The sequence below is a fragment of the Truncatella angustata genome (genome assembly GCF_020726525.1).
Source record: "Truncatella angustata strain MPI-SDFR-AT-0073 chromosome Unknown BKA67scaffold_4, whole genome shotgun sequence".
In the NCBI taxonomy this organism is placed as follows: Eukaryota; Fungi; Ascomycota; class Sordariomycetes; order Amphisphaeriales; family Sporocadaceae; genus Truncatella; species Truncatella angustata.
In genome coordinates this window covers 1,919,543-1,944,084 of record NW_025763384.1, presented here as the reverse complement: position 1 = coordinate 1,944,084, position 24,542 = coordinate 1,919,543, and the positions used below count along the sequence as shown (strand labels likewise).

Below are 24,542 nucleotides of genomic sequence, written 5' to 3'. Positions count from 1 at the left end.
CCAGTTGGACTCACCGATGGTCCGCAGGCAACTGGTACACTGGCTGCACATGTTGTGCCGGGGCCTCGTGGGGTCCTGGTGTATGAGGGCTATACGGGACCTCATGAACAGGGCTCGCCTGATTTGGCGAGTACACACCAGGAGCACCAGCATATCCAGTACTCTGTTGTTGTACGTAAGGGTCGTAAGGCTGATTCTGATTGTAGACAGGCGCAGGAGCAGGAGAAGGAGTACCCTGATGCGAGTATCCAGTATGTTCGGGGTAGACTGCCTCCGCCCACTTCGGCGGCTGTTGCTGTTGCTGTTGTGGGTAACCCCCCTGCTGCTGCTGTACTGGGTAGCCTCCTTGTTGCTGATTGAGAAGAGGCTGGGCTTGCTGTGCCGGTATATTTGCTTGCATCTCTACTCCCGGCTGTTGATGTTGTACGGTCGTGTTGTTAGCGCCAGGAGCGCCACCCCCGGCTTGCTTCTCGGCATCGGATGGGCTTGAGACCCAGGACAGGCGGAAATGGTGGCAGACATAGGCAAAGCTCGCGACGAATAGAAGCCTGTCGTGTCTGATTGTTAGTTTGTTTCCATACGTAATCACAGTCAAAGACTGAAGACCTATAGAGCGGATATTGACTTACATGATGAGAGCAGATACGCCTGCGACAGCGCTCATGACGGCGAGCGCCGTATCATTGGCGACGTACGCCCGCTTGTAGATAACACAGGAGCCCGAGTTGATAGTGCTGCCGTCGCTGAAACAGCTCGCCTGTACACTGTATTTGAACTCGCCACGCTGTGCCGCCACAGCGCCCATAGCCGACAGCCAGAAGATGATCATCAGACCATCGAGTGACAAGATTGCCCATGTGTTGTAGGCGCCGTGGCAGGAGCTGACCTTCTCAGATAGAATGGCATATACGAAGATGACCCAAGTGAAGAGAGTCTGCCATGGAATTTGTGTTAATCGAACATGTGAAGCAAAAAGGAGGGCCGATACGACTTACGCAAACGATCGCAAAGGCGAGACTAGGAAGGTAAAGGCTGTGGATAAACCATCCCGAGCCGCCGATCACGATGAGGGATAGAATGACTTGGAAAACTCGTACTATGAGCACCCAGGTAGGGGTCGGGATAATGGCTTTGCCATCGTTGGCCATGTTGCTTATGGCTGGTGGTTTAATAACCTGGGAATTGACAAATCCGTTCAAATGAGTTGAAGTCAAGGTCGCCGCTGTTGATTGCCTTCTTCGCTGGATGAAGATCGGGCTCGAGTCGCACTGACGCTTGTTTTTCTTCGCCCATTCGCAATTGTTACCAGAATTGTCCCAGCCGCAGATTACGAGGTTGGTGCCTCGTCTTTATAAACGAGCTCCGGTCAAGGACCGCGCATGCCGACCGCTTCTCTGCCTAGAAGCAGGACGCTTTCAGCCTCACTAACCGTGAACCCAATATTGCACACACTCTTCTCACCCGAGTTCCCTCCCGAATGACCACCTTGTTGCCAAGCAAATCAGGGCTCCACTGCCTATGCCGAAAGTCCTATGGAGTTCAATTTGTCGCTTGTCAACGCCAATACAGGTAACGCCAGGATCCACTCATGCCCCTGTAGCGTCTCAGCCGCACGCATAGTTGATCACAGAGCCGGGGAGGTAGCCATTCAAATGTCACAGAGTCACCCCAATAGCGGAGTTGAACTTACATCTGCAAGCCTTGTTCATCATGCTTAACTGCTTTAGAGTTTCTTGATGCTTGGCGGGGCGGAATTTGAACCGTTAGGATTTTTTTGGGATTAGCGCGGGCTGTTTTCTGAGAAATCAGGTTGGGCTGAAGTGGTGCTGAAAAGTATCGGAACGCCTCCCAAGAAGACTTGAAACCGTTATCTTCGGTAGTGCCTTTGTCGTGGCAGTGACTACTCGGTATCTGATCGTCCGAGCGGTGTCGTAATCGTCGTGTTCGTGGATGCAACAGGAAAGCATCAATCAATGGGCGCTCGCAGGAGGCTATCTATTCTGATATCTAGGTTAGTCTAGTACTAGTCTAGACAAAACTTGGGTGTTAACCCCGGCGTTAATGTCCTACGCACCAGTGCAGCTCGTCCTCGAACCTAACCTAATATAGACGCTTATGAGCCGGATCACTATAGCAGGTGCAATCCAATCCAACGGCCAAGGACGCTTGATTTGACTTGACCTGGAGTGGGGAAGGTTATATATAGTCGTAAGAACTTGAAGCTCGTCAAATTGCATATGATTATGGAGTAGAGATGGAAGAGATTGAGCTGAAGCTTACCCTGTCTGACATATTTCCTCATGCCACAAAGTGATGATCAACGGCCTCAACATGAATACTCTAAATTAAGTCTGTGTTCCATAGGGGAACTGTAGGCTGGCTTAAATTTGAAGTCATCGGCATATTGCAAGCCAGATTGATCCGTAAAAAGCGGCATACTGCGAACATAGTCATAATAACAGTGGGCGTCAACAAGCTGTGGCAGACAACTGAATTAATAGTGTTAATATATAAGCAAACAATGTGGAAAAGTCTCTCTTGAATTCACAGGAGCACATATGGATACGCGTAAGCAAGAGACTATGTCCTCAGTTGTAAACACTTTTATTGATTATTTTCTATCCTGCATACCATGAGCTGACAGTGCCGAGTGTAGCTTGAGCTGACTTCTTGAACATGTTATTCGCAGGAGTCTGACTAATCTGAGGAGGACTGCAAATGTCAAAATGATCGTCCATCCAAATTATGCTATGCTATACTGTGACGCCATCTATCTATCATGCATGTCCTTACTAGTCAAAAGCATGCAGAAATGTTACATAGCTTGCACTAAATGAACAGCTTCATAAAACAGGATACTCTGTCAATTGCAAATCATTAATTCTGTCATGGGTAGCATCGTGCCCTCGCTGGCCACGTACAGTGTTTAACCTCATTATCTTGCATAGGGCACGTATGATTTCACAAGTGGTAAACCAACCTCTGCCTCATTGATTCAATAGGTAGTGCTCAACTGTACCCAACCCCAAAAAGAAAAACCACCAATCCTAAAAACATACAATCAATGAACACTAAAAAAGGTATGGACCTAATTACTGATCTCTTAATTTGACATACTGCTTGCCAGCCAATCACACCATTCCATTTTGGGCGTTTGCTTCAAGAGTTCTGCCTGGTGCGGGATCAACAATCAGGGACGTACCTATTTTCGAGTGCTTTGATTGGTCTGATACAGTGATTCTATACAGTTACAAGGCAAATTTCTCAACTGTAATCATTTCGTTCTGAATTGGGAGTTAGCACAATCATTAAACCCATAATCAGTAACTCTCGGATTGAAACATTTAAACAGCACTTCCTCACCAGTTCTTCCAAGATTTTTCCACACAAACATTTCTCACATTCAGCAACCTCGACGACCCCAACGACACCGACGACACCGACGACATAGTGAGTTTCCCAGCATCCCCATCTCCATCAGCTCTCATTCCATCATTTCCTCCATCATCATCGTTGTTAGCTCTCTGAGCTTGATGCCATCGATCCGTGTTTCCATATCAGCCTTCCAGTCACGATTTACTAATAATTATCGTGTCCAGGCATCGAATACCGAACTTGCCTCCCTTGGGCAGGCCTCACACAGCCCCACAATCCCTACACATCCCCATTGCGGAAGGTTTCTCTAAGGACTATGTCCATTGGAACCCCCCCGTGGTGTCTGGTCGCCCAGCACATGGGGACTCATACCGTATCGCGGCCAATCTGGTCACCGGGCTCCCCGATGAGAGAGAGAGAGCGGTGTGCGCACAGGGTGAGCGAATGTCATCCGGGAGACGCCAAACGTATCCTAGGCCTCTGCGACCATCTGTCTGGCTTATCTCGTCGCCGGTATCAGTAGCTCTGGTCATGGTTGTGTCGACTGTCTCGCACCTCTTAGTGCTATGCTGCGTTATCGGTCCCTGGGCCTCCTTCCTCGACTGGAGTGTTACCGCTTGGAGCACAAAGCGCTGCGCAATATGGAGTGCCCCCCGTCTTGCCCTCCACCGCGGAGGTCGAAGGCGAGCGGCAATTGCTTCGCTGGCTAGAGTGTTGCTTGGTGCGGGGAAGCACCCGGGACAGCCGTCCTGCTGAGCGTTCAAGACGCGGTTGGTGAAGGTATTGACGCTGGGCCTTTTGATAGCTGAACCGCCTGGATGTGTAGGGAAGTGCTGGACGCCCTCCCTCCCTCGTCTGCTAATATGTCACAGGCGGGTGACGAAATCGGATCTCACTGCCTCCTCGTGGCGTCACCTGGTAACGCTCCAGATATCTGAGCGGCTAGAGTGGGAACGTGACATGATTGAATTTTTAGTATTCTATACAACTGTCTAACTGTTGACTCTTGTGATCTGCCTGTGACCTGATTGTGTCCTGCTTCTGATGTGACTGACGATGCTAACGGCTGGATCCACCTTTTGTCTAGACTAGCCCAGTCTAATTTAAGAACTTGATCACTTATAGCTTCTCAAAATGGCTCCCGCTGGCTCGTTCAAGTTAGTCAGTGGCTGAGCTAATAACTTTATCTAATCCTTACTTGGTAGTCTGCAATGAATGGTAATGATCGCCTAACGGACCCGTAGAGATCATTGATCCGTCACGTCCTTGGCCGCTCCATCTTTTTCATCGTGTCCCATCTCCTGTTGCAATCATGGTGGAGTACAGCTTGCTCGCCTCTGCATCCTCGGAGTGTTTGGCACACCTGCGACGACCAATCTCGGATCACGGACCTCGCTTCATTTTTCACTTTCCTGAAGGTTTTTGACCACCAAGGACATCTCCCGCTTTGGGAAAACAATGACCTCACGTTTCGCATCTCAAATGATGATAAACTCAGACGTCGACTTGTAACGGGGACCCATGGCTTTTATTGTCGAGCAGTGCAAGCCGGCAGTCCGAGAGACAGGGCCTTTGCAAGATGTGCCAATTCGTGAGCCTCAGAAGTCAGGGTCTGCGTTGCTCCACCACGAAGAAGACGAGTGGGAGGCTATGCGATCGCTTATACAGCAGATTTATATAAGAGAGGATCGAACGTTACGGGAACTCATGCTGGAGATGGACAGAGGGCACGGCTTCAAGGCTACGTAGGACGAGGCACTCAATGACAAGGGCCGACATTTCGAACTAATCGCGCTGCAGACTTCGAATGTACAAAACTCACTTTAGGAGATGGGAGTTTCGGAAGTACAAAGAGAGGACACTCGCCAAGCAACGCAGTGGTCCTGAGAAGTGCATCCCAGCATGGGGTTCAGCTGGGTCACTAACACCTTTGACACCGCATGTGGCAGATATCCCAGAGCACCGGAGGACCCTTTCCATATTTCATGTTGTGTCAACCTTTAATGAATCCAGACTCGAATGTTTCGCTTTCACGTCCGGAGTGCCCAGAAATTCGCTTGAGCCCACGCCCTTGGGAACGTTTTATCCCATCGAGAGCCAAGAAGCATACGGGTTGTTTCAATTTTCAGCAGCTCTGTACCGCCGCCACCATGGTCGTCTTGCCGGAAAAGCGGTCAGGAAAGCTTTCATCCACGCGGAGAAAGCTGTAAGCGCTTTAGATGTGCACTTTATGTGGAACTTCCTCGACATCATGTATGGTATGCTCTTACGCGGACAAGAGGAACTCCTCCGGATCTTCTTAGGTCACATTGCGGCGCTCGGATTCCGGGTACTCCCTGTCGATCACCCGGTCGCCAGAGTGTTCAGGGTGCTTGCGGAATCTACCGACGAAGAGAGAACGGCTGTCATCACCCAGGCTTGGCGTTGTACATACGACATCATGCAACGGCGGCTTGATCCATGGTGCTCGGTCGTGGATGAAATTGATAAGATGGGCTCTGAGGATGTGGGATACGGCGATACCGATCATGACATACCGACGAACTTTCTCGTCGTCAAGGGCGTCGCTTCTGACATCCAGGACAGAGAAGCTATAGGGCTCACCAACCTAGCCCCTAACATAACAACCAATGTCTCACCCGAGCGTGAATTCCGGCAGTTGAGGATCAAGTACAACACCATCATTGGTGTCATTGAATTGCTCGGTCCGGCACATTTGACAAAAGACGAGCTGCTGATGGAGCCGTTTTCACTCCATCAAAGACTTGAGCTCAAAGCCTGGGGTGATGCCCTTAAGGGAAGATGCAACCAGCACTTAGCCCATCAGCAGTATGATCAAGCCAGAGCATGCAATGACCAAATCCGCCAGGCGGCGATCAAGTATGCCGCCACTGGCGCCTATTCCAACGTCAGATATTTGCAGCACTTGTGTACGATGGAAGATAGATTCTGTCAAGCAGGCGATGTGGAATATGCGAAAGAGATCGGTGCAGATATGCTCAAAGTGACCGAAGACTTCTTGAAGGATATTCCCGATGATACCGGATGAACCCGACCAGATACTGACGTTCATTGTGAAATCTCAGCGACCACTGAGATGGTCAGGCGCCTAGATACAAAGCGGTATGTATATCACCGAACATGGCAGGTCTATTTGCCCCTGAAGCATAATCATCATTTCCAACTTAATTTCGGAATTCGCTCATCAGGGTAAATATCTTGATTCTCGAATCTTTACGACGCATCGCATCTTATCAATGCTCTCACAACCCTCGACCCATCGCAATGCACTAGACCAACATTACCATTTCGAATCCAACTCCCAGAACCCCGAATGTATTCACAAAGAAGAGATATCTTCGCTTGCACTCAACACAACCCCAATGACTACTCAACCCTGCTTTCCCATTTGAGTCGCCAGGTTCATGTGCATCATTGCATCTCTAGTCCAATCATCATCATCTACACCGGCGTTGCCAACATCGGGGCTGGTCATCTCGGGCTCACGTCCGTCAACACTGGGAAGGCGAATCTGTGGTGTGCCACTAACGGTTGACGTTGGCCTTGTCGAGTCGAAGTCTCCGTAGCTCGACAATTGGAAGCCATGGCCAGTAGCCGCCGCTGTATCGATTCGAGGCGGCTGTGCAGTTGCACGCTTCTCCCTCCTAGCAGAAATGTCACCACCTGCTGGTAGCTCGGCAAGCTTGTTCATCTGGCTGTCGAGTTCTTCTTGCTCAAGGATTTGGGGCGCGTGCTCCATGTTTCGTAGGGAGCTAGCACCAGGTATGCCGCTGCTCCTGTAGCTAGCGATACTTGCGCGGTGAGCATCAAGAGGGCCGTCACCACCCTCCATGTGCATGTCACGAATGTTGAACTGAGCCAAGGTGCGTAGCTTACGGGTGACCCAGCCCGCCAAAATTTTGCCGCGTTGCTTCTCGCCAAGACGGCTGCGGGGGAAATCGCCTTTACTGACGAATGCAACGACGTCAATGATAGTTTGGTGCTCATTTAGAATCGCGTTCACGATAACCGGTACAATTGAAGCAAGGTAAGACTTCCGTGATACCTCCACAATCACGGCAATCAAGCCACCAGCTTGGAATACAGCACTGTTCATGATCAGTATATGGGGTATACATCTGGGAAGAGATTTGGCTACTCACCAACCACCGGGAACGATGTTTCTATGGCAAGCTTCGACTGAGGCTTCGATATCCATTGGGAAGTGACTCAACCCATTAATCTCGAAAGTCTCGCCGATATTACCGAGGACAAAGAGAACCTGCATGTCAACCTGAGCACCCCCTGGGCCAATGGGTCTGCTGACGCTATGTAAGAAACCAAGATCGCCTGTACGGACGTAACTTATGTTGGGGTCTCCATCGACGGTTCGGCCATCGAAGCGTTCGGTATCAAATGCGTCCCTCGAACCGTAGAAGGACTTGACACATGCTTCCGAGTCTACCCAAATCTCACCATATTCTCCATCGTGGCAGAGTAGTCGGCTTTCGGGATTTACGATAGCGATCTGAGTCGATACTGGTACCATACCAGAATCTTGTATGAGCAGCGCCTTTGGATCTGTTTCAGGGTCTACTGGTATGATGAGTCCTCTCCTCAGAGCCCGTTGATCGAGCCATAATTCGATAGGCTCAATACACATGTATGATCTTGAAGCAACCATGGGATTTAGCACGTGAGAATAGACAGTGTTGATGGCCGTTCTATCAAGCCCCGTAGCCGCGAAATGGAGACGGACTCTTTGAAACACGTCAACCCGTGGCCTGCCTTCAGCTGTGATCATCATATTCTTCAACTCGTGCATCGTGAAGCCCTTGCCCGGCATGGAATTCATAGCATGATCCAACATCTGAGGCGTGGCGTACGTGTCTTTGATCTTGTACCTGCTAAGTGTCAAGAAGAGAGACATCGGGTTCTGGGCGAACTCCACGGGGGAGAGCAGGTAAGTCGGTGTTCCGATGTAGACACCCATCAAACACGAGTGGATGAATCCCAGACCAGTCGTACTTCGAACACATCCCAGTACTGGCCTGGAGCTTGTCATCTGGCAGGTTTCTTTTTGAACTTTGCACATGCCCAAGATGGTGTCGTGGCCAAGTTGCACCGCGATCCTGCGTTGGTCCGGCGTCCAGTATGTCCAAACGACAGCTGGATAACCGCGTTGAACCCACGCAGGATCCATAGTGAGGCCAAGGTCGCGAAGACCACTGTTTTGTTTTGGCGGTTTTGAGGTATTATAAACATTCGGTATGCCGATCTTAAGCACCTGTGCTGACTGCTTGACGTGCTGAGCCACCGACTTCATCTTCAAAAGATGATCCACTTCTGCGTTTACAAGCACGGTCTTGACTTGGAAATCAGCGATGAGGTGCAAGAACGCCGGCACATCCTCGTTAAGACGACGCTCGTCCATTGGTGCCGCAGGAATGACCACAGCGCCGAGATTGAGGCAAGCATGAACAGCAAAAACAAAGTCCTCTGAGTGTGTATACATGAGAATGACGTGATCTCGTGGGCGTATCCGAGCCTTGTTACGTAGATACATGGCCACGGCCGCCACTTTAGTGTCAAACTTTTTCCAAGTGACACCTTTGCCTTCTTTGCCTCTACCGTCAATGGTGCAATATGCAAGCTCCTCAGGTTGTCGGGCAACTCGCCACTGGATGAGATCGGTAATGGAGGAGAAATTGTTGAGGGGGGTTGAAGTTCGATCATCAATGACCACCTCTCGTCTATCGATGCCAGAATACTGCTTGTCCGCGGGCCCAAGTATCTCGACTCGAGAATCTGATGCAATGTCTGACCATATGCCGCCTAGTGGATCTACACCAATAGGCAAGTTTAACACAGCATGTTCGACTCCAAATTTGACATGGACACATGGCAAATTGCCCAGGTCAAACTCTCGCCGACAGAGCATGTTTCCGATTTCTTTCCTGCCATTCTTCACCACTCGTGGCAGTGTATTCGGAGCGGTGATCATCACGCAATACACCCGCAAGTGGTGCTCTTGCACCAGAACTTCCATACACCTCTCAGAAAGAGAATCTAACAACGCGGTGTCAAGCTGCCTAGGCGGGCCACCAGACGTTGTTGGTGCGGTAGAAGCAGCTGCTGACTCGAGGACCACAATCGGTAGATGCTCATCATTAACGAAGACATCAAAGGCCGAACAGTCATAGACTTGCTTGGCGAGATTTTTCAAAATGCTTACTACCAGATGTTGCACAAAAAAGTAGCGATGCTCGGCGATTTCGTGGCCGTGCTCCACCCACTCAACTTTTTGTCGGATGCGATCTTCGTATAAACCAAGTACAAAGACTTTACCCTCGATAAGGGTTCCTAGAAGTCCAGTCCGTAGGAATTCTGGCTCAACAGGGGTAGGCGTAGGGTTGCCCGGCTCAAACTTGTATGGCCGAGCATGGAAGATTTGCTCTGTGTGCTTTGGCAAAGCCCAGAACCCACCAGACAGTGAAGGAGAATCAACCCAAATCTCCCCTATAGCATGAGGTGAAGTGAGCAAGCCTGTTTCTGGATCCACCACAGCCAATGTAGCGTCAGGTATCGGATAGCCGAATGCACCAAGTCGGACAGTGCTAGGCTCGTTGGAGGCCTTCTTCCGAGCATCTTCCCCGATAGCTACGACAACAACTTCGTTGGTCTTGAGAGCTTCTCTGTCGAGTAGCACCTCACTCAGTTCGTTCTTAACCTCTTGTTCTTTTGCTGTAGTGGTGCCTCCGCCAAGCAAGCTACCAAACCCGTTGGAAGGGGCTGGCTTCTCCTCTTCTTTTTCGGGATCTTCTTTTTCTGCATCGTCTTCTGATTCTTCGCCCAAATCCAGCTTGAGGGGACATCCCATGCGCTCTTCCCCACCTAACCAATCGCGAACACTGATAACCATGCCTCCATGTTCTGGGAGGCATAGCATAGGTGCAACTACTTCTCGAGCTCGCGAGTTCCTGAGTGGTCGCAGCCAACGATCAGCCAATACCTCGTGAAATTCGCCGTCTACAGTGAGAGTGTCTATGAGACAAAGCTTGACTGTTTGGAAATTAGGTTCGGTGCCCTTCTTGAAATTGCGCGTCGTCATCGGGTCTTGTTGATAGTTGAAAGCAGCCGTCCTCAGACCTGGGTAGTCGGCTATCATGACCGTGGCTTTGTACTTTGTGATCAAATGGGCGTATAGTCCAGGAACGCTGACAGCCTTGCTTTCCGCCCAGACAGTCGTGTGGCCACTATAAACATTGAGTAACACACCGAGGATCATGCCGATGCCTTGTCGTGGGTCAAGGTATGAAAGTAGAATCTCGCTGCTTGCACCACCTCCTATTAGGCGACCGTTCTTGTCCCTAAGAGCTCGATTAAACGTGTCACCAGGACCATGGTTGGGCACTGCTGAAACCACGGCGCTCATACACGCCATTTGGTGCATAATAGTTCGATGACTTAGCACCACTCCTCGGAGATCGCCGGTTGGTGCTCGAGAAAACTCGATGTACGCGAGGTCCGGCACGGATAATGGCGGAACATCGTCCTTTTTCTTGGGATGGTAGCCACCGAACTCATTCGTTTTCCACCACTCGACCCCCTTGGGCCAAGTGAGCTTCTGGGTGGTGATATCACGTTGAAAGCTCTTCAGATTGTTGTCTGTAGTCAGCGCTAGATGTGCCTGGGTCGATGTCAATATCAGGTTCAACTTCTGGTAGTCTTGAAGATCATTGATCGGAACCGCAACGACACCAGCAATGAAACAACCTAATAGCGCAATGGCAAAATCGATGATCTCGGAGTCTCGATATATCAATGCAACACGATCTCCCCTATACAAGGAGCTTTTGTCTCTGATGACCTGAGCAACCTTTTCAGCACGTGACGCCAACTTATCCCATGTGATGGAGGCCGTCTCTTTGCCTTTTGCGTCTAGCACCCAATATGCAGGCATTTTCGCAATTGTCCTGCCACGATGTCGCAGAACTGCCGCTATATTGTCGAAGGTTGACATGGCCGTATTCTGGTCATGTGGATCTTGTATAGCGAACGGTACTTCTCTAGGCTCTAGTGGCATCTGGTATTGCAATATTTCGGGCGGCGGGAGGTCGCTAGCAGTGAGCATTGGCGGAGCCATGGCGGCGGTGGGAGAAAAGGCGTCACTAGACGAGTATCTCTGCATCCCACCATTATAATCACCGCCGGGTGGATGGTCATAAGCTTGCTGCCCAGCAAAGTCGGAGAAATACCCCTGCGAGTCCAACATAGTGCCCGTCCGACTGTCATAAGCAGCCGGTGGTTGTTGGCCGTAGGTGCCCTGGTGCTCCGGCTTGAAAGCATAGTCTCCGGAGACCATTGTTCCCGACCTTGTGGGAGTATCGGATCCCATGGTATAGCTCGGGGCTGGGTTCAAGAAGAGTGAGTCATGATGGCTCATGGTCGGCCGATGTTCAGCGAGAGCACCGCCTGGCATCAAAAGAGTGGCAGGATTGTCTTCAAAGCCGGATGACGCATGACTTGCAGAGGGCTGGGGTCGCCAATCCGCAGGAGAGGCATTATTCGGCGGGGAGTCGGCAGCAACGATATCGGGGTTACTGGCGCTCAGGGCGGCCAGAGCGGCGCCTCGATGGCCATCACTAGAGGCATATACTGGGCTGTCTGGCGAATGTATTCTTAGGCCGCCGGTCGCATCTGTCGTCGCGGCTGCGGGCTGGGGAAAGTATTGCGAGAGCAGCTGTGTCCTGCGCTTCTGATATCTGTTTGTTTGCGGGATGGTCAGGGACTATAACAACGAGTTCATCGTGTCGCGGGTGTGGGTGTGAAGTTGGCGGAACATCAAATAGAATGCACAGGACTTGCAAGACGAACATACCCTTTCGCAGTGATATCGCCTTCCTGCGTCACGAACAAACATCAGCTTGGAATCTTACAGGATCGCCGGGTGGAACAGATACTATTGCATTGCTCCAAAAAGCCCCGCCGGCAGCGAGATGTGGCTGAAAAGGAGCAGGCAGACATCGACAAGATCGGAAAGGCTTGGTGTCGATTTCTCGCAATCAATTGAAAAAAGAGAGGATTACTGACCTCTAACTCCTGCTGCAGTTCGTCCAGCTTCTCCTGGAGCTCAAGACTGAGGTGCGCCATGTCGTCGGTGAGGGTTTACTCTCTCGTCGGTGACACGCGCCGGTGTTGGCAGGACGTCGAGCCTCATAAGGTCGTCTTGGTGTGACGTAGGTGGTTCAATGTTCGAACGGATTTGCCGACGAGCAGGGCCTCAACTTGGACTGGGAGTGGGAGTGGGAGTGAGAGTGGAAACCTGGAACAGGCGCCTTTCTTGAGGAGCCCGCAAATCAGCTCAAACAGGCAACCGCAACGTCTTCTTGCGATCCAAACTCATATCACCAAATGGCAAACTCGGAAATGCAGTACACTAACGTGGCTCCTAGAAGCTATTCCGGGTGGAAATAAGACCTGACGATGGGACGGCAGTCAGTCCACGGGTCGGGGGGGTTCCTGGAGAGCGACACACACCCACATAACCCATAAAGCGACTAGCACTGACAAGCAGAGGCACAACAGGGTTTAGCCGCACTAAAAGTCCTTTAGCTTTACTGCAAGCATGTATCGAAGGTGCCCTCGCCCCGCCATGGGCGCCCTTTCGTTCGCGCGGACTGGTCAACTTTGCGTCCATTTCAACCGCAAATCCAAGGCCCAAGATGAAATATGACATTATCTTGCAGCATGCCATCTATCTCCTTCCGTCCATGATTGGCAGAATACGACGACTGCTCGTGTTCGTAAGCATTTAAAAGCCGCCTTGCTCGCAGAATCCAGGGGTATTGTGCATACGAGGCATCGCACCGCACCTTCCAATAAGTTACTGCATCAGGGTCCATCTACTAAACCACATTCATCAAGCCCATGGACCTGCAAGTGTTTGTGTGTACGGATTCGTACATTGGATGGGATATCCCGACTCTGTGACATTGATCGTCTATCAAGCGATGCGAGCACCGTGGGCGCATCAATACGGAGTACCACAAAATAAGCAAAATACCCTGTGAGATCGATGAATCCTTCGGGCCACGACGTGATTGGTCACGACGGTTGCGCAAACTCCGAGCCTCCGCCCACCTCAGACCGTGGTGGGGAGGCTCACTAACCAGTGACGCACGGACCAATGTACTCTACATAGTTTTCTCACGCGAAAAATTTCAGACTCGGCGCAAGGGCGCATCCTGCTTTACAACCAGTTGTATGTCCTGGGCTTTTGCTCTGGGGAATACACTCGATCATGAATCTGCGAGGACCTGAGACCTCCGGCCATTGATCACACGGCCGTCACTCACGGACGCATGAGCTTGGGAGGAATCTGCGCAATGCCACGAGGAGTTTCGCGGCGCCGCAATGAGTTGATTGAGTCGGGATATTGAAAACCTGCGATGTGCAACTTGATCCCCTCAGTAGGTGAGTCACGTTCGGTGACCAGGAATCCTCATGGTATGTACTCACGTGTTTTCCAAACCCCTCCCACCTTACATGATGAATCCAATGTAAATCACAGACCTGAGCAGAACAAATTTTGTTGAGAATATGCATTGAGCTCCTGAATTCTACTCCCCAACCCATGCCTGTCAATCATTCAAAAAAAAAAAATTGGAATTAGTAGCTAATGGTTTTCAGGAGCTCTCGTCCTGGAGGGGATTCTTTTTTCTTTTACAAAATAGACCTTACGGCGTTTCAGATGCTGAGGAATTATTGGGCCACTTGTTATCCTATGAATTTCGGCATGACAATGAGCGTAGGGTTCTTTTAGATAGTTGTTGCTATACATGACAATGACCTACTACAAGCCTTTTTCTCGCACCACAATGCTTCATACAATACCACTGTTGACGAAGAATTGCCTTGAGCGGCGCATTGTTTCAAAGGAAAGACGTGACAACATATTTAAGAGTATTAGTGCCGCTTCCAAATCTATGGTGTAGCTGCTTATAGACGCTTTGAAAACAGGCTTGGATTCTGTTAAATCAGATACAAGCACTGCACAGCGCCTTATGGCGGAATTTCAAACCGGCCTTCAACGTAGCCACGGCGCTCAGGGTGTCGCGATGGATGAACGCAAAACAGTCGATCTATTAAATATGGACAAATATGGGCACCTGGCATGGTCAACCACGCCTGACCTGTTGCTTTCCTCGGATCCTCCATCTCAACCACTCCTACCAAATCGTTCCTATACATCGGGATCTGAAGGCCCAATTCAGCAGAAGAACTGGGCCTTCCCGAGCATGCCATGTGTGCCCCCGTTCCCGTTCCCGTACCCACAGACGGCTCCCGTGAACGGTGCTCCTGCTGACGAGCCTTTGTTATATCCGAACGGACGAGGGCCGCCAAGCGGCAAGATGCCGGTTGTCACTAGGACGCCTAGGGGAAGAAAGGCAAAAGGGAAGGCAACGATACCAAAGGTCGTGGAAACAGAAGCATGGCAGCAGGCTGAAATGGTAAGTATTAAGGAGGAAGAACCAAAGAAGAGGCGAAACCCACGGAAGATTGACTACCAAAACTGGTATGGCTTTCCGCCAAAGCAACCTGCGCCTTGGGGGTGGAGAACGCCACGCGGTACGCACACGTTTGAGTACGATCACCTAGGTCAGTTGTATCAAAAGAAGTTTTCCAGGTCTGAACTAGAAGCTTACTTCTATGCCCAGCCTACGCGCAAGTGGACCACTGATGTATGGGTACCGAGGCAACTACTCCCTGGAGAGAAACAAGTGTTATGTCCTGGGGATCAGGGAATACCTGCCACGCGACGTCATGGCCTGACCCTGTGGATAGGTTGGACTCCCGCAGCCAGTAAGGACAGGTTTCCTGGAGAGAAGTCCAACCAATGTTGTCTTCGAGAGTGCTCGGCAAACAGTTGGGCGTTCCGAGCAGGGCAGCCCCGTGTTGCACTCGACGAGCGGATGAACATCGATGGGAGCAGCCGCGATCCTTTGCATGTCGCTGGCTATATCCACCTGTTTTGCTTGGAGAAGCATTTCGATATCCTGAAACTAATGCGTGACCTTGATGTCCGGTTGGATTTGAGGGAATTCGACCATGAAAACATAAACCCGTTTTCACTCAGAAATCGAAAAAGCTACAAAGCATGCATCGAAGGTATCCATCAATGGGTTGATACTGAATGGGACAGGCATAGCGATTGGGAACTATATCTCTCGCAACTCCGCAAAGACTGCCAAAAGGAGAAGACTTCACTTACCTGGGACCAGACCGCGAGACCGCGCCATTTTGACGACAGCCTGACGAAGACCATGGTAGAGACCGACAAGAACAACTATGCTTTAAGCGGGAACAACACCAGAGAGGAACGAGCAAAAGTGGCAGGACTTTGTGGGAGAGCGGAACCCTGTCAGGCTGGAGTCCATCTGGGCAACCTTGAGTACTTTTGGGAAGTATTTAACAGTCGCAAAAGAAAGGGGCCTCTATCCGAGAGACTTCCCAGCGAACAACAAACCGAGCCTACGAACGAGAATCAGTTCCCTCACGTCGTGTACAATCCTGACAACTTCACAAAGGGTTTCATGCCTAGACGAACTGGGAAATCAAATCTAGATCATCTCGGACGACTTCGAGACAGTCCCCAGTATCTGCCGCATCCGTGTCCAAACAACATATTGCTCACTTACGAATACAGATCTGAGATGATGTATCTTTTGCAACAGCGCCATGCACCAAAAGTCCATCAAATGGACTACAGAGCAGTGCATCTCATGGCGCAGGGTGAGGTGCTGCAGAACGCGGTATCAGAGCCTCAACTACAGTACACATATGTGCCAGACGCGCATAACATATTTACAGCCCCTAACGCGCTTGGTTTGATGGCTCCATATATGTCAACTGACAACCTTGGTGTCGGTTTTGCCGTCAACCCTCCGGCTGTGTCTGCTCCCATGCCATCACGCGCTCAAGTGCAGAAGCGCGGATTCGAAGACATTGACCAAGGTTTGGCACCAGATATGACTACGACCCAGCCAGCCGTTAAGCGAAAACGGATGACTGCAGAGCTGTCGTCCACAGCAGTTTTGTACCCACGTACAAAATCCAATGGACAACTGCAAGATGTATACAACATGACGAGGCCGATTCCCTTGCTGGCGGACTTGCCTCATGTATTCCAGTCGGGCTTCACCCAAAGAGGTGGTGTGAACTCAATGATGACGTCCCAAGAAAACACCGTGACCTCAAGAAAGCGCAGCATTGAGGACGTATATCTTGGAGATCCTACGTATGAAGAGACATACACCCTTGAGTCCCATGACGGCCAAAACCCTCCACACAAGAGAGCTCGCCTCGACCTATCGGAAACTGGTGGCAGCATGCAGGTCAAGAACGATAACACGATGGCGCAGGAAGCTTTGCCTAATTCTCCAGGGCAGCATCATGATGCCAAAAGTGATATCGTGGCCGAGGAAGATATATCGGTAAACATCCAGAACAATGACTTCAGTTTCGATGAGTTTCTCTCTTTTAATGCTCCATTGGATGGTCATTTCAACTTGGATGACTTGCTCAATAGCGGCCCTGAACTCTACAGCTTGAATGATATGGCTGCGGAGCAAGCATTGTTCGATGAGCAGGAGCAATTTTTTCAGCATGAGAATGAAAATCTCGACTCATAATGTATTTCCGTGGCATACGCGAAATTGTCCGTCCCAGGCTTCAGCCCATACACCCCCCGTTCGATATGGACAATAGAGCATGCACGTCAGTACTATGCCGACAACGATACTTGAAGAGCCTGCCATTTCAATAGTGGGGAAGCATCAAGGCAAGTTTAAGGTGAGAACTTGGACTCCCCTTCAGGGCGACAAGGAAACCGACCGCGAAAGTTCTATAGGTAGGTACTAGGTTAGCGCATAATCAACTGGCTATGCGAAGCAGTTTTCCTATGCCTTCTCGCGCTTGTTTATCTATTTACATATTCAATGATTAAATCCCGTGCGTATCGCTCAAAATGATAGCATCGACTCCGCAAGTGAAGTATTGGAGAATTTGAATCGCATTGCCGAGTCTGTAGGGTACGTAGTACATGCCAGTATGTAGGTTTCCTGCGATTATGCTGGGGTGACAGCATGTGCCAGGTACGGTTTGCGTGAGACATGCACCATGCAAGTATATCTGACAGGATCGGCGTACCGCGATACTATAACTGAGTCACACGATACAAACCACTGCACGGGAAGCCTGATTGCAAACTCATTTCTCTGGCCGAGACGAGCGGCGTGGCCGAGAGGACTGCGCTAAAAGCAAACGCTTGCAGCTTCGAAGACCCTGGTTATTCCCAGCGCTCTGCTTTTAGCGCTGTGCCACCACGGCAGCCACGAAAATTGGGGATTAGGCGTCTGCTCCACGAGAACCGACACTGAACTTTAAAAAGGTAATGGTTTCCTGTAGGCTTGGCTGATGCCGTAGCTATTGATTGCCATATTCATTGTGTCATCCTGGGCAAACGTTTTGTGTCGGTAATTGAGAGAGACATTTGGTAGCGTGCGCAAAGGGAGAGCTCTACAGTAGGGCGAAGACGTTCACAGGGTGATCGAGCCGGACGTACGCCCACGTCACGTGTATTCCAGCCAGGTTCCAACCACCGGGTTCAGGCTTCCTGTGCGACGGGCAAGCAATCCCAAAGGCGCGGCCGAGTGCATTGTCTCGCGACTCGAGGACGTGCTGCCAGTCTGCAAGACAAAGCCACATTGTCGATACAGAACCAGATTTCAGGCTTGGAAAACCTGTGCGCACCGTCAATATGAGCGGCGATGAAGCAGAAGATGGTCCAGCGCATGCTTTGCAGGTCATTGTCCTTGTGAGTTGCCATTCTATTCTCCAGCATTCAGCGCATCGCTTCTTGTCACAAATTGGCAATCTTCACCAGCCCTGGGATCAGCATTCCATACTCCTTGACACCTGGCGACTGGCAACTCATCGGATGATGCAGATGCGACGTACAAAAAGCCCCGGATTTCTGTGACTGGAAGATGAGTGCCAATTCGTCCGCTTCGGTCATGATTACATATGGAGCAGTGCAGCGCATTATGGATACTGGCGGGTCACGAAACTCCACGCTTGTGCTTGTGCCTGCACCCCGACTGCTCACATGCTGCTAAGATATTCGAAGGACAACATGGTGCCAATCGAAACGAGCATCTCAGAGGCACATAATCAATACTTGTTCGGTTCCTGATTATTGGAGTATCGTGCCTTGTGATTCGCTTTGTTTGGAACTCAAGGCGGGGTTGGCTTTTTTTGGCAGCAGATAAGTGGTCCGGCTCAATATCTGAGCTGTTACAGGAATCCACCCAAGCAAGGTTCTTGGACGTATCACATGATATTCTTGTGATGGCTTCGTTATTCGAGTTGACTCACCATTATTCAGAAATGCGACGAAGTCATTGCGCTCGGTAGTTGGACAACCTAATGCTCCGCGGACCGGCCGTCTACTCCCGTTGGATGTTCCCTCTTTTCAAAATGTTTTGAGATCTGCTTTGTTGTGCAGCCACAACTTCGTTTGGACTTAAACTCCGTTGCAGATACTAACGACTGCGTCTGTAGGGATCAGGGGGTGGACCACAAGAAAACAATGTCACTGCGCTTCTTGTACGAGCTACCCAAGCTGGATGGGCTCGAGGCTCTATAATCGCCGTGGATGCGGGCGTCCATCTGTCTGCCATTACTCGAATTCTTCAGGAAACCCTACCGCAAGGGTTAGGTACGGAAGTAGCACTGCCACACAAGTTAGAGACTGGCCCCTTTGCTGGATTGGAAGTCAATGCAAAATCGCCAGAGAGAAATGCGGTTCACATCACTAGACAGCTCATCGACACATATCTGATCACTCATCCTCATCTCGACCATATCAGTGGCTTCGTTATCAATACCGCTGGACTACCTGGAACAAGGCCGAAACGGTTGGCCGGTCTTCCATCCACCATCTCGGCTTTCAAGACACATATCTTCAATAACACGATATGGCCGAACCTATCGGATGAAAACAATGGTGCTGGACTGGTGACTTATATGCGACTTGTGGAAGGCGGAAGTCCTGCAATGGGTGAAGGAGCAGGCAAAGGTTACCTTGAAATCTCTGATGGCCTTGGCGTGAAAGTATTTGGTGTTAGTCACGGTCATTGCATAGAGAGACACAGTCACCGTGGCTCGCAGTCATCGTCTCGAATCGGGAGCGCAGATATGTCGATCATGTTTCCACGAAGCGCCCCTGGCAGTAATGCTGCTTCGGGTCCAAGTGGTCTTTTCAGAGCTACAAGCATGGCGCGATCCTCAGCGCAAAGTCAGGAGCAAGAACATATATGTGTGTATGATTCTAGTGCTTATTTCATACGCTGCCACAAAACCGGCAAAGAGGTTCTCATCTTTGGTGATGTCGAGCCTGATACTATATCCTTATCTCCTCGAAATCTTGTCATCTGGCAAGAAGCAGCTCCTAGGATAGCTCGGGGCGACTTGGCTGCCATTTTCATCGAGTGTAGCTACGACGACAGTCAGTCTGACGATCGATTGTTCGGCCATTTAGCTCCACGTTTCATCATAGAAGAGATGCGTGCATTGGCCAGCGAAGTCGAAAGTGCTCGCCAGCGTCCTGTTAAACTCGAGACGACTAAGAAACGAAAACGAGAGTTGGAGGAAGCCGTCCGCCGGATGAATCCAGCTAGATCAACACCGGATGAGTATCCCGTTTCGCCCAAGTCTACGAAACCGACGCGGTCTTACTCAGGTTCAGACGGTTTCCCATCGCCAATGACGACCCCGCATATTGCGACACCTACTGCTGAACTGAGTCTCCAGGACCTAGACCCGACAATTCAGATTTCTATTCCACAGAAACCCATCTCTGTTCGACCCCTTGAGGGTTTGAAAGTCGTCATTATTCACGTGAAGGATAACTTTAGTGACGAAGAAACAACAGGCGAGATCATCATCAGCGAGCTTCTGGATTATGAGAAAGAAGCTCAACTCGGGTGCGAATTCGTCATTTCACAGAAAGGCGACAGCTTTTTCTTTTAGGCGTCTTTGGGCTTTAAATAATGAACGCTACCGGTATTATATGAGGGCACGGTATGGAACGGAGGAGTTTATATGCGGATACAGCTGTCACTGATCCGAATGCCAGTGTTCATTTGACTTTGAGCCAAAGGCTAGGCTTATATGTATAACACGGCGCTTGGGCTAAACGTTGGTTATCAGGTGGTCATGTTATGGCACATGTAATGGTGGCCTTGCGATCTATCCGTTACAGAAATGGGCCATTCGGTTCCCACCAAGCTACGGAACATATTAGCAACATGTTGGGACTTTTCTCACAAGAAGATTAGGTGGAGATCTTGTTCAACCTGTGACTAGGGTAACTTTGCGGCATTTCTATATAGTAATAAGAGCAGTCAATTCAACGGTGATATAGTATAGTGGTTAGTACGGATCGTTGTGGCTTGCTCATCTGGGCATAACAACTTCCGATCAGACCCCGGTTCGATTCCGGGTATCGCCATTCTTTTGCATTTTTTTGTGAATTATAACGGGTTCTGTTGTTTTTGTGGCAAGCGCAACTATAAACAGCCCCACATAGGTTTGTAATGAAGCCAGCTCTGCGCAATGCAACGCAGCAACCAGACAGAGAGTTGACATACTTGGCATTATGATGAGTATGAGCAATAACTTGAAACCCGAAGAAAGCTATACCCGAAACTATATCCAAAAACTTATACTATAGAAATTCTTACCTGTCACTTTCGCTGACATTCATATCCGGCGAAAAGTTTGCGTAGAACAATACGTTTGAAGGTTTACCGTTACTCGACACATTTATGACTCTTCGCGGCAGAGATGAAATGGACTGCTTCGGAGCGGATCATGATCTTTACGTGCAATTCGACTCATCCGTTGGTATGACCCGACCATTTTACGCTGGTCCAAGATCTTGATAGCCCAACAGACCAACAGCAGATCGACCATATTTCTCATACCTAAGATATGTATAGAAAGAATCACGTCGTGCTCAAGATGATGTGCCTGAGTATTGACACCTAATTGATGGTCGCCTAGTGCTTAACAAGGACCAAGTAAGTACGCGCTACCTAGGATTGAAACCAGCTTCCCTGCCCATGCCACAAGAGTTAATCGATAATCTGCTTCAGGACATGGTCTCGGAGCGTCTCCGGGTCTTGCGTGGAGTCTACAGTGACAACATTGAATTTTGGGCGGTATGGATTCTCAATCCACCTCTTGAAGAGGGCTCGAGAGTCATCGCCTTTACGAGCACCGTTTGCTGCTGCAGCAGGAGGACAATCGACGCTAGTTCGCTGACTCGTCATCGGGTTTCGAGCGCGCAACCGTCGGTCCAATAAGTCGACGTCTTGAACCTTGCATTCCACATACCAGTACGTGTAGCCGTGTTTATCGGCAATTGCGGACCCGTTGTCGAGAACCTCCTGGAAATTGCAGGTGCTGTCGACGACAACGCAAAGACCCTGCTCTATTAAGTCTTGAGCTAGCATCCACTGCAGCTGGTATGCGTGCGTTGCCGCCTGGTCGAACGGAAGGCCAGATTCGAGAAAAGCGGACCTGAGGACGTCGTGGTCAATGACAACTCCGCCAATGGAGCGTCCGAGTAGTCTTGCCATCGTGCTCTTCCCAGAACCCGGCGCGCCTGACATTTGGATGAAGAGCTTGTGTGGTATTTGCTGCGGAGACATTTTGCAGGTGCCTTGTGAGTTGGATCCAGGTGGTGGATCTGGGGAGGGTGTTGAATGGGCAAGAAGGAGGGGGTTCGCAGCGTACAAAGTTTAATTGAACAATGGGATCTGAAAGAAAGCGGCGTGTTACTTCCCAAAATTTGCGTGTGCAGGTATACTTAGAGCTTAAACTACCAACATTTAGCCAATAGCCACCGCGGCAAGGCCAGGGTCAATGGTAGAAGAATTCCTGCTAGGCAAGGGGGGAATATGAACGAACGAAAACACGTGCTTGAATGAGTACGGCCCATGCGCTCCTGACATATTTGGAAGAGCAAATGCCTAGAAGTTGGAACTTAGCAATTGTGACTAATAGTTTGGATTGACTGCAAAGTGTTGCCAGTATAGGGAGAGAAAAATAAAATCTAAATGACAATAGGGCGTACTGACAATAACCTCTAGTTAACCTAGTCAGTGGGCCCGCTAGTAATACCAACCGCATATATTTAGACGATGTTATAGCCAATGAACGAAATCAGCACTCCGTATCTGCCTCAACAACACCGCCTATATTGTCACATCGTATCCATCTGTGGCCAGATTCTCTTCAATAATGTCTACTCTAGTCGGACATCCCGGTGAGCTTTCGCTTGCAACGCTCCTCGCAACACTCACAACCACGCTACATCCAGCCACCTACGTCTTCGCGGTGGTCCAAGACGAATCCAAACTACCGCCATTCTCAAAGGTGCAAATGTTGTTTCGCGAAGCCGAATCCGAAGGAGTCACCGTCATTCTGACCCGCGAGGACGCAGAGGCCTATAGCCTGGAATACTGCTTTCCTTGCAGAAAGATCACCATCAACGTCACGTCAAGCCTAGACGCGGTAGGGTTTATAGCTGTTGTGGCCACTCGACTTGCCGCGAACAACATGGGTGTGAACCCCGTTAGCGGGTTCTATCACGACCATCTTTTTGTGCCTGAAGGAAGGGAAGAATATGCCATAACTGTCATAGCCGAATTGGCCGAGGAGAAGAGAAAAGAAATTGAAACCTAGGTTGAGGTCGTGGGTAGCTGATCAGCACTGCGAGGCCCACGAATCTTATTCTGGCAACTTGACAACTAGGAAATGCCAGGCACAACCAAAACAACATCAAACAGCAAAGTGGTAAACACCACGAATGCAATTTGTGTCACAGTCCCAAGCATTAATGTCAGCTTGTTACGTTTCTACATGTTCTCCGTGAGGTTCTTCGCACTAAAGGCTTAACAGAGATGTCATTAGGCAATTGACGCCAATCGAATTAACCCAGACTAGGCAAGTTCTAGTATAGTCACCGACCCCTCCGGCAAATGGAAATGCAGTACGAACTCCCGAACATACGGTCAGCTTATGGATCCGTAGGTAAGTTTGGGGTTAGACCTGAGCAATGTACTGTTTGCCGTATGACTCAACGCCGCAGAAGTAAGCCGACATACGGATCCGTGTAGGGGCCGTAGTATAGAAGCTACGACCACTACGTAAAAGCCTTCACCAATTTCGTCTCAACCCAAATCATTTCTACACGTCGATAGCCATGGGTATATTCGTTGTTACGGGCGCACGAAGAGGAATTGGGCAGGAGTACGTGCGGCAGCTCTCAGATTCCGAGGAAAATACGGTCATCGCGTTAGTCCGTTCGCTCAGCGCTGATCTTACAGCACTGAGGGATGTTGAGTCTCATGCAAAGGGCCGTGTGCACATTCTTGGCTGCGACATCACGTCCGACGAATCCGTCCCGTCGCTGCGCGAAGAGGTCGCATCGATTCTGAAAGGAGATGCTGAGAAGATAGACGTCATCATCAACAATGCCGCAATAAGCAACGATCAAGGAGTGGCCAGCCGTGATCTTTCTGCATCGGTACTTCTCGACCACGTCAATTCTAACGTTTGCGGTCCCGCTAGGGTGGTCCAGAGCCTTCTGCCGTACCTCAAGGAGAACGGAATCATAGCCAATATTTCGTCGGGTTTGGGCAGTCTGGGATTGCTCTCAGAAGAAAAGATCCCACCTCACATACCCTCCTACAGCATCAGCAAGGCGGCGTTAAATATGCTCACAGTTCACCAAGCATACGAGCTCAGAGGAAAGGCCATCATAGTCTCCATCGATCCAGGACATGTCAAGACGGATATGGGCGGTGAAAAAGCCGTCCTGGAAATCCATGACAGTGCAGGACAAGTGCTCTCTACACTAGCAAATCTCAAGTCAGAGGATAGTGGGAAGTTTTTGGAGTACAATGGGTCCATAGTGCCTTGGTAAACCACCACACTGCAATGTTTCGAAGACGCTACTGCTACGGATGATGGTCTAGTCGACAAGAAATATGACGTAGGGTGTTCAATGAGAAGTCAATACCTTTGAAGTTTGT

At 50.1% G+C, this 24,542-nt stretch overlaps 9 protein-coding genes and 1 non-coding gene across 10 annotated transcripts; 6 read left to right on the top strand and 4 right to left on the bottom strand.

Moving 5' to 3' along the window:
- Positions 1–10: 10 nt before the first annotated feature.
- Positions 11–1,148, bottom strand: BKA67DRAFT_658602 (uncharacterized protein; the record flags this gene model as incomplete). Its single annotated transcript, XM_046107303.1, has 3 exons — positions 11–548; positions 630–934; positions 996–1,148. The coding sequence occupies 3 exons, from the start codon at positions 1,146–1,148 to the stop codon at positions 11–13; spliced, it is 996 nt and encodes a 331-aa protein (XP_045958565.1).
- Positions 1,149–3,689: 2,541 nt separating this feature from the next.
- On the bottom strand, positions 3,690–4,426 carry BKA67DRAFT_646042 (uncharacterized protein; the record flags this gene model as incomplete). Its single annotated transcript, XM_046105900.1, has 2 exons — positions 4,291–4,426; positions 3,690–4,230 (listed from the first exon to the last, which is right to left on the bottom strand). The coding sequence occupies exons 1-2, from the start codon at positions 4,335–4,337 to the stop codon at positions 3,690–3,692; spliced, it is 588 nt and encodes a 195-aa protein (XP_045958564.1). The 5' UTR covers positions 4,338–4,426.
- Positions 4,427–4,603: 177 nt separating this feature from the next.
- BKA67DRAFT_274541 (Clr5 domain-containing protein) lies at positions 4,604–6,595 on the top strand. Its single transcript, XM_046095906.1, has 2 exons — positions 4,604–5,120; positions 5,176–6,595. Exons 1-2 carry the CDS (start codon positions 4,897–4,899, stop codon positions 6,422–6,424), a joined length of 1,473 nt encoding a protein of 490 aa, XP_045958563.1. The 5' UTR covers positions 4,604–4,896; the 3' UTR covers positions 6,425–6,595.
- A 171-nt stretch (positions 6,596–6,766) lies between these two features.
- BKA67DRAFT_518027 (acyl-CoA ligase) lies at positions 6,767–12,528 on the bottom strand (the record flags this gene model as incomplete). The annotated part of the gene is made up of 4 exons (XM_046097974.1): positions 6,767–7,484; positions 7,539–12,140; positions 12,257–12,279; positions 12,469–12,528. The coding sequence occupies 4 exons, from the start codon at positions 12,526–12,528 to the stop codon at positions 6,767–6,769; spliced, it is 5,403 nt and encodes a 1,800-aa protein (XP_045958562.1).
- A 1,913-nt stretch (positions 12,529–14,441) lies between these two features.
- On the top strand, positions 14,442–17,069 carry BKA67DRAFT_535621 (uncharacterized protein; the record flags this gene model as incomplete). The annotated part of the gene is made up of 1 exon (XM_046100045.1): positions 14,442–17,069. One exon carries the CDS (start codon positions 14,442–14,444, stop codon positions 17,067–17,069), a length of 2,628 nt encoding a protein of 875 aa, XP_045958561.1.
- Positions 17,070–18,196: 1,127 nt separating this feature from the next.
- BKA67DRAFT_518427 (cAMP phosphodiesterases class-II-domain-containing protein) lies at positions 18,197–20,469 on the top strand (the record flags this gene model as incomplete). Its single annotated transcript, XM_046098003.1, has 2 exons — positions 18,197–18,253; positions 19,000–20,469. The coding sequence occupies 2 exons, from the start codon at positions 18,197–18,199 to the stop codon at positions 20,467–20,469; spliced, it is 1,527 nt and encodes a 508-aa protein (XP_045958560.1).
- A 384-nt stretch (positions 20,470–20,853) lies between these two features.
- Positions 20,854–20,950, top strand: BKA67DRAFT_t97. The gene has a single exon. It is a non-coding gene; the product is annotated as a tRNA-His (tRNA).
- A 301-nt stretch (positions 20,951–21,251) lies between these two features.
- On the bottom strand, positions 21,252–22,521 carry BKA67DRAFT_564638 (P-loop containing nucleoside triphosphate hydrolase protein). The gene has a single exon (XM_046102760.1). The coding sequence runs from the start codon at positions 22,152–22,154 to the stop codon at positions 21,576–21,578; it is 579 nt and encodes a 192-aa protein (XP_045958559.1). The 5' UTR covers positions 22,155–22,521; the 3' UTR covers positions 21,252–21,575.
- Positions 22,492–23,509, top strand: BKA67DRAFT_274414 (ACT domain-containing protein). Its single transcript, XM_046095905.1, has 2 exons — positions 22,492–23,301; positions 23,419–23,509. The coding sequence occupies exon 1, from the start codon at positions 22,747–22,749 to the stop codon at positions 23,188–23,190; it is 444 nt and encodes a 147-aa protein (XP_045958558.1). The 5' UTR covers positions 22,492–22,746; the 3' UTR covers positions 23,191–23,301; positions 23,419–23,509.
- A 201-nt stretch (positions 23,510–23,710) lies between these two features.
- Positions 23,711–24,433, top strand: BKA67DRAFT_592486 (NADP-dependent dehydrogenase-like protein; the record flags this gene model as incomplete). The annotated part of the gene is made up of 1 exon (XM_046104840.1): positions 23,711–24,433. One exon carries the CDS (start codon positions 23,711–23,713, stop codon positions 24,431–24,433), a length of 723 nt encoding a protein of 240 aa, XP_045958557.1.
- Between the last annotated feature and the right edge of the window lie 109 nt (positions 24,434–24,542).

Coding starts and splice junctions, on each gene's coding strand:
- BKA67DRAFT_274541 (XM_046095906.1), top strand. CDS start 4,897: ATGGCTTTTATTGTCGAGCAGTGCAAGCCGGCAGTCCGAGAGACAGGG. Junction 5,121..5,175: donor GGGCACGGCTTCAAGGCTAC/GTAGGACGAGGC, acceptor ATCGCGCTGCAG/ACTTCGAATGTACAAAACTC.
- BKA67DRAFT_564638 (XM_046102760.1), bottom strand. CDS start 22,154: ATGTCTCCGCAGCAAATACCACACAAGCTCTTCATCCAAATGTCAGGC.
- BKA67DRAFT_274414 (XM_046095905.1), top strand. CDS start 22,747: ATGTCTACTCTAGTCGGACATCCCGGTGAGCTTTCGCTTGCAACGCTC.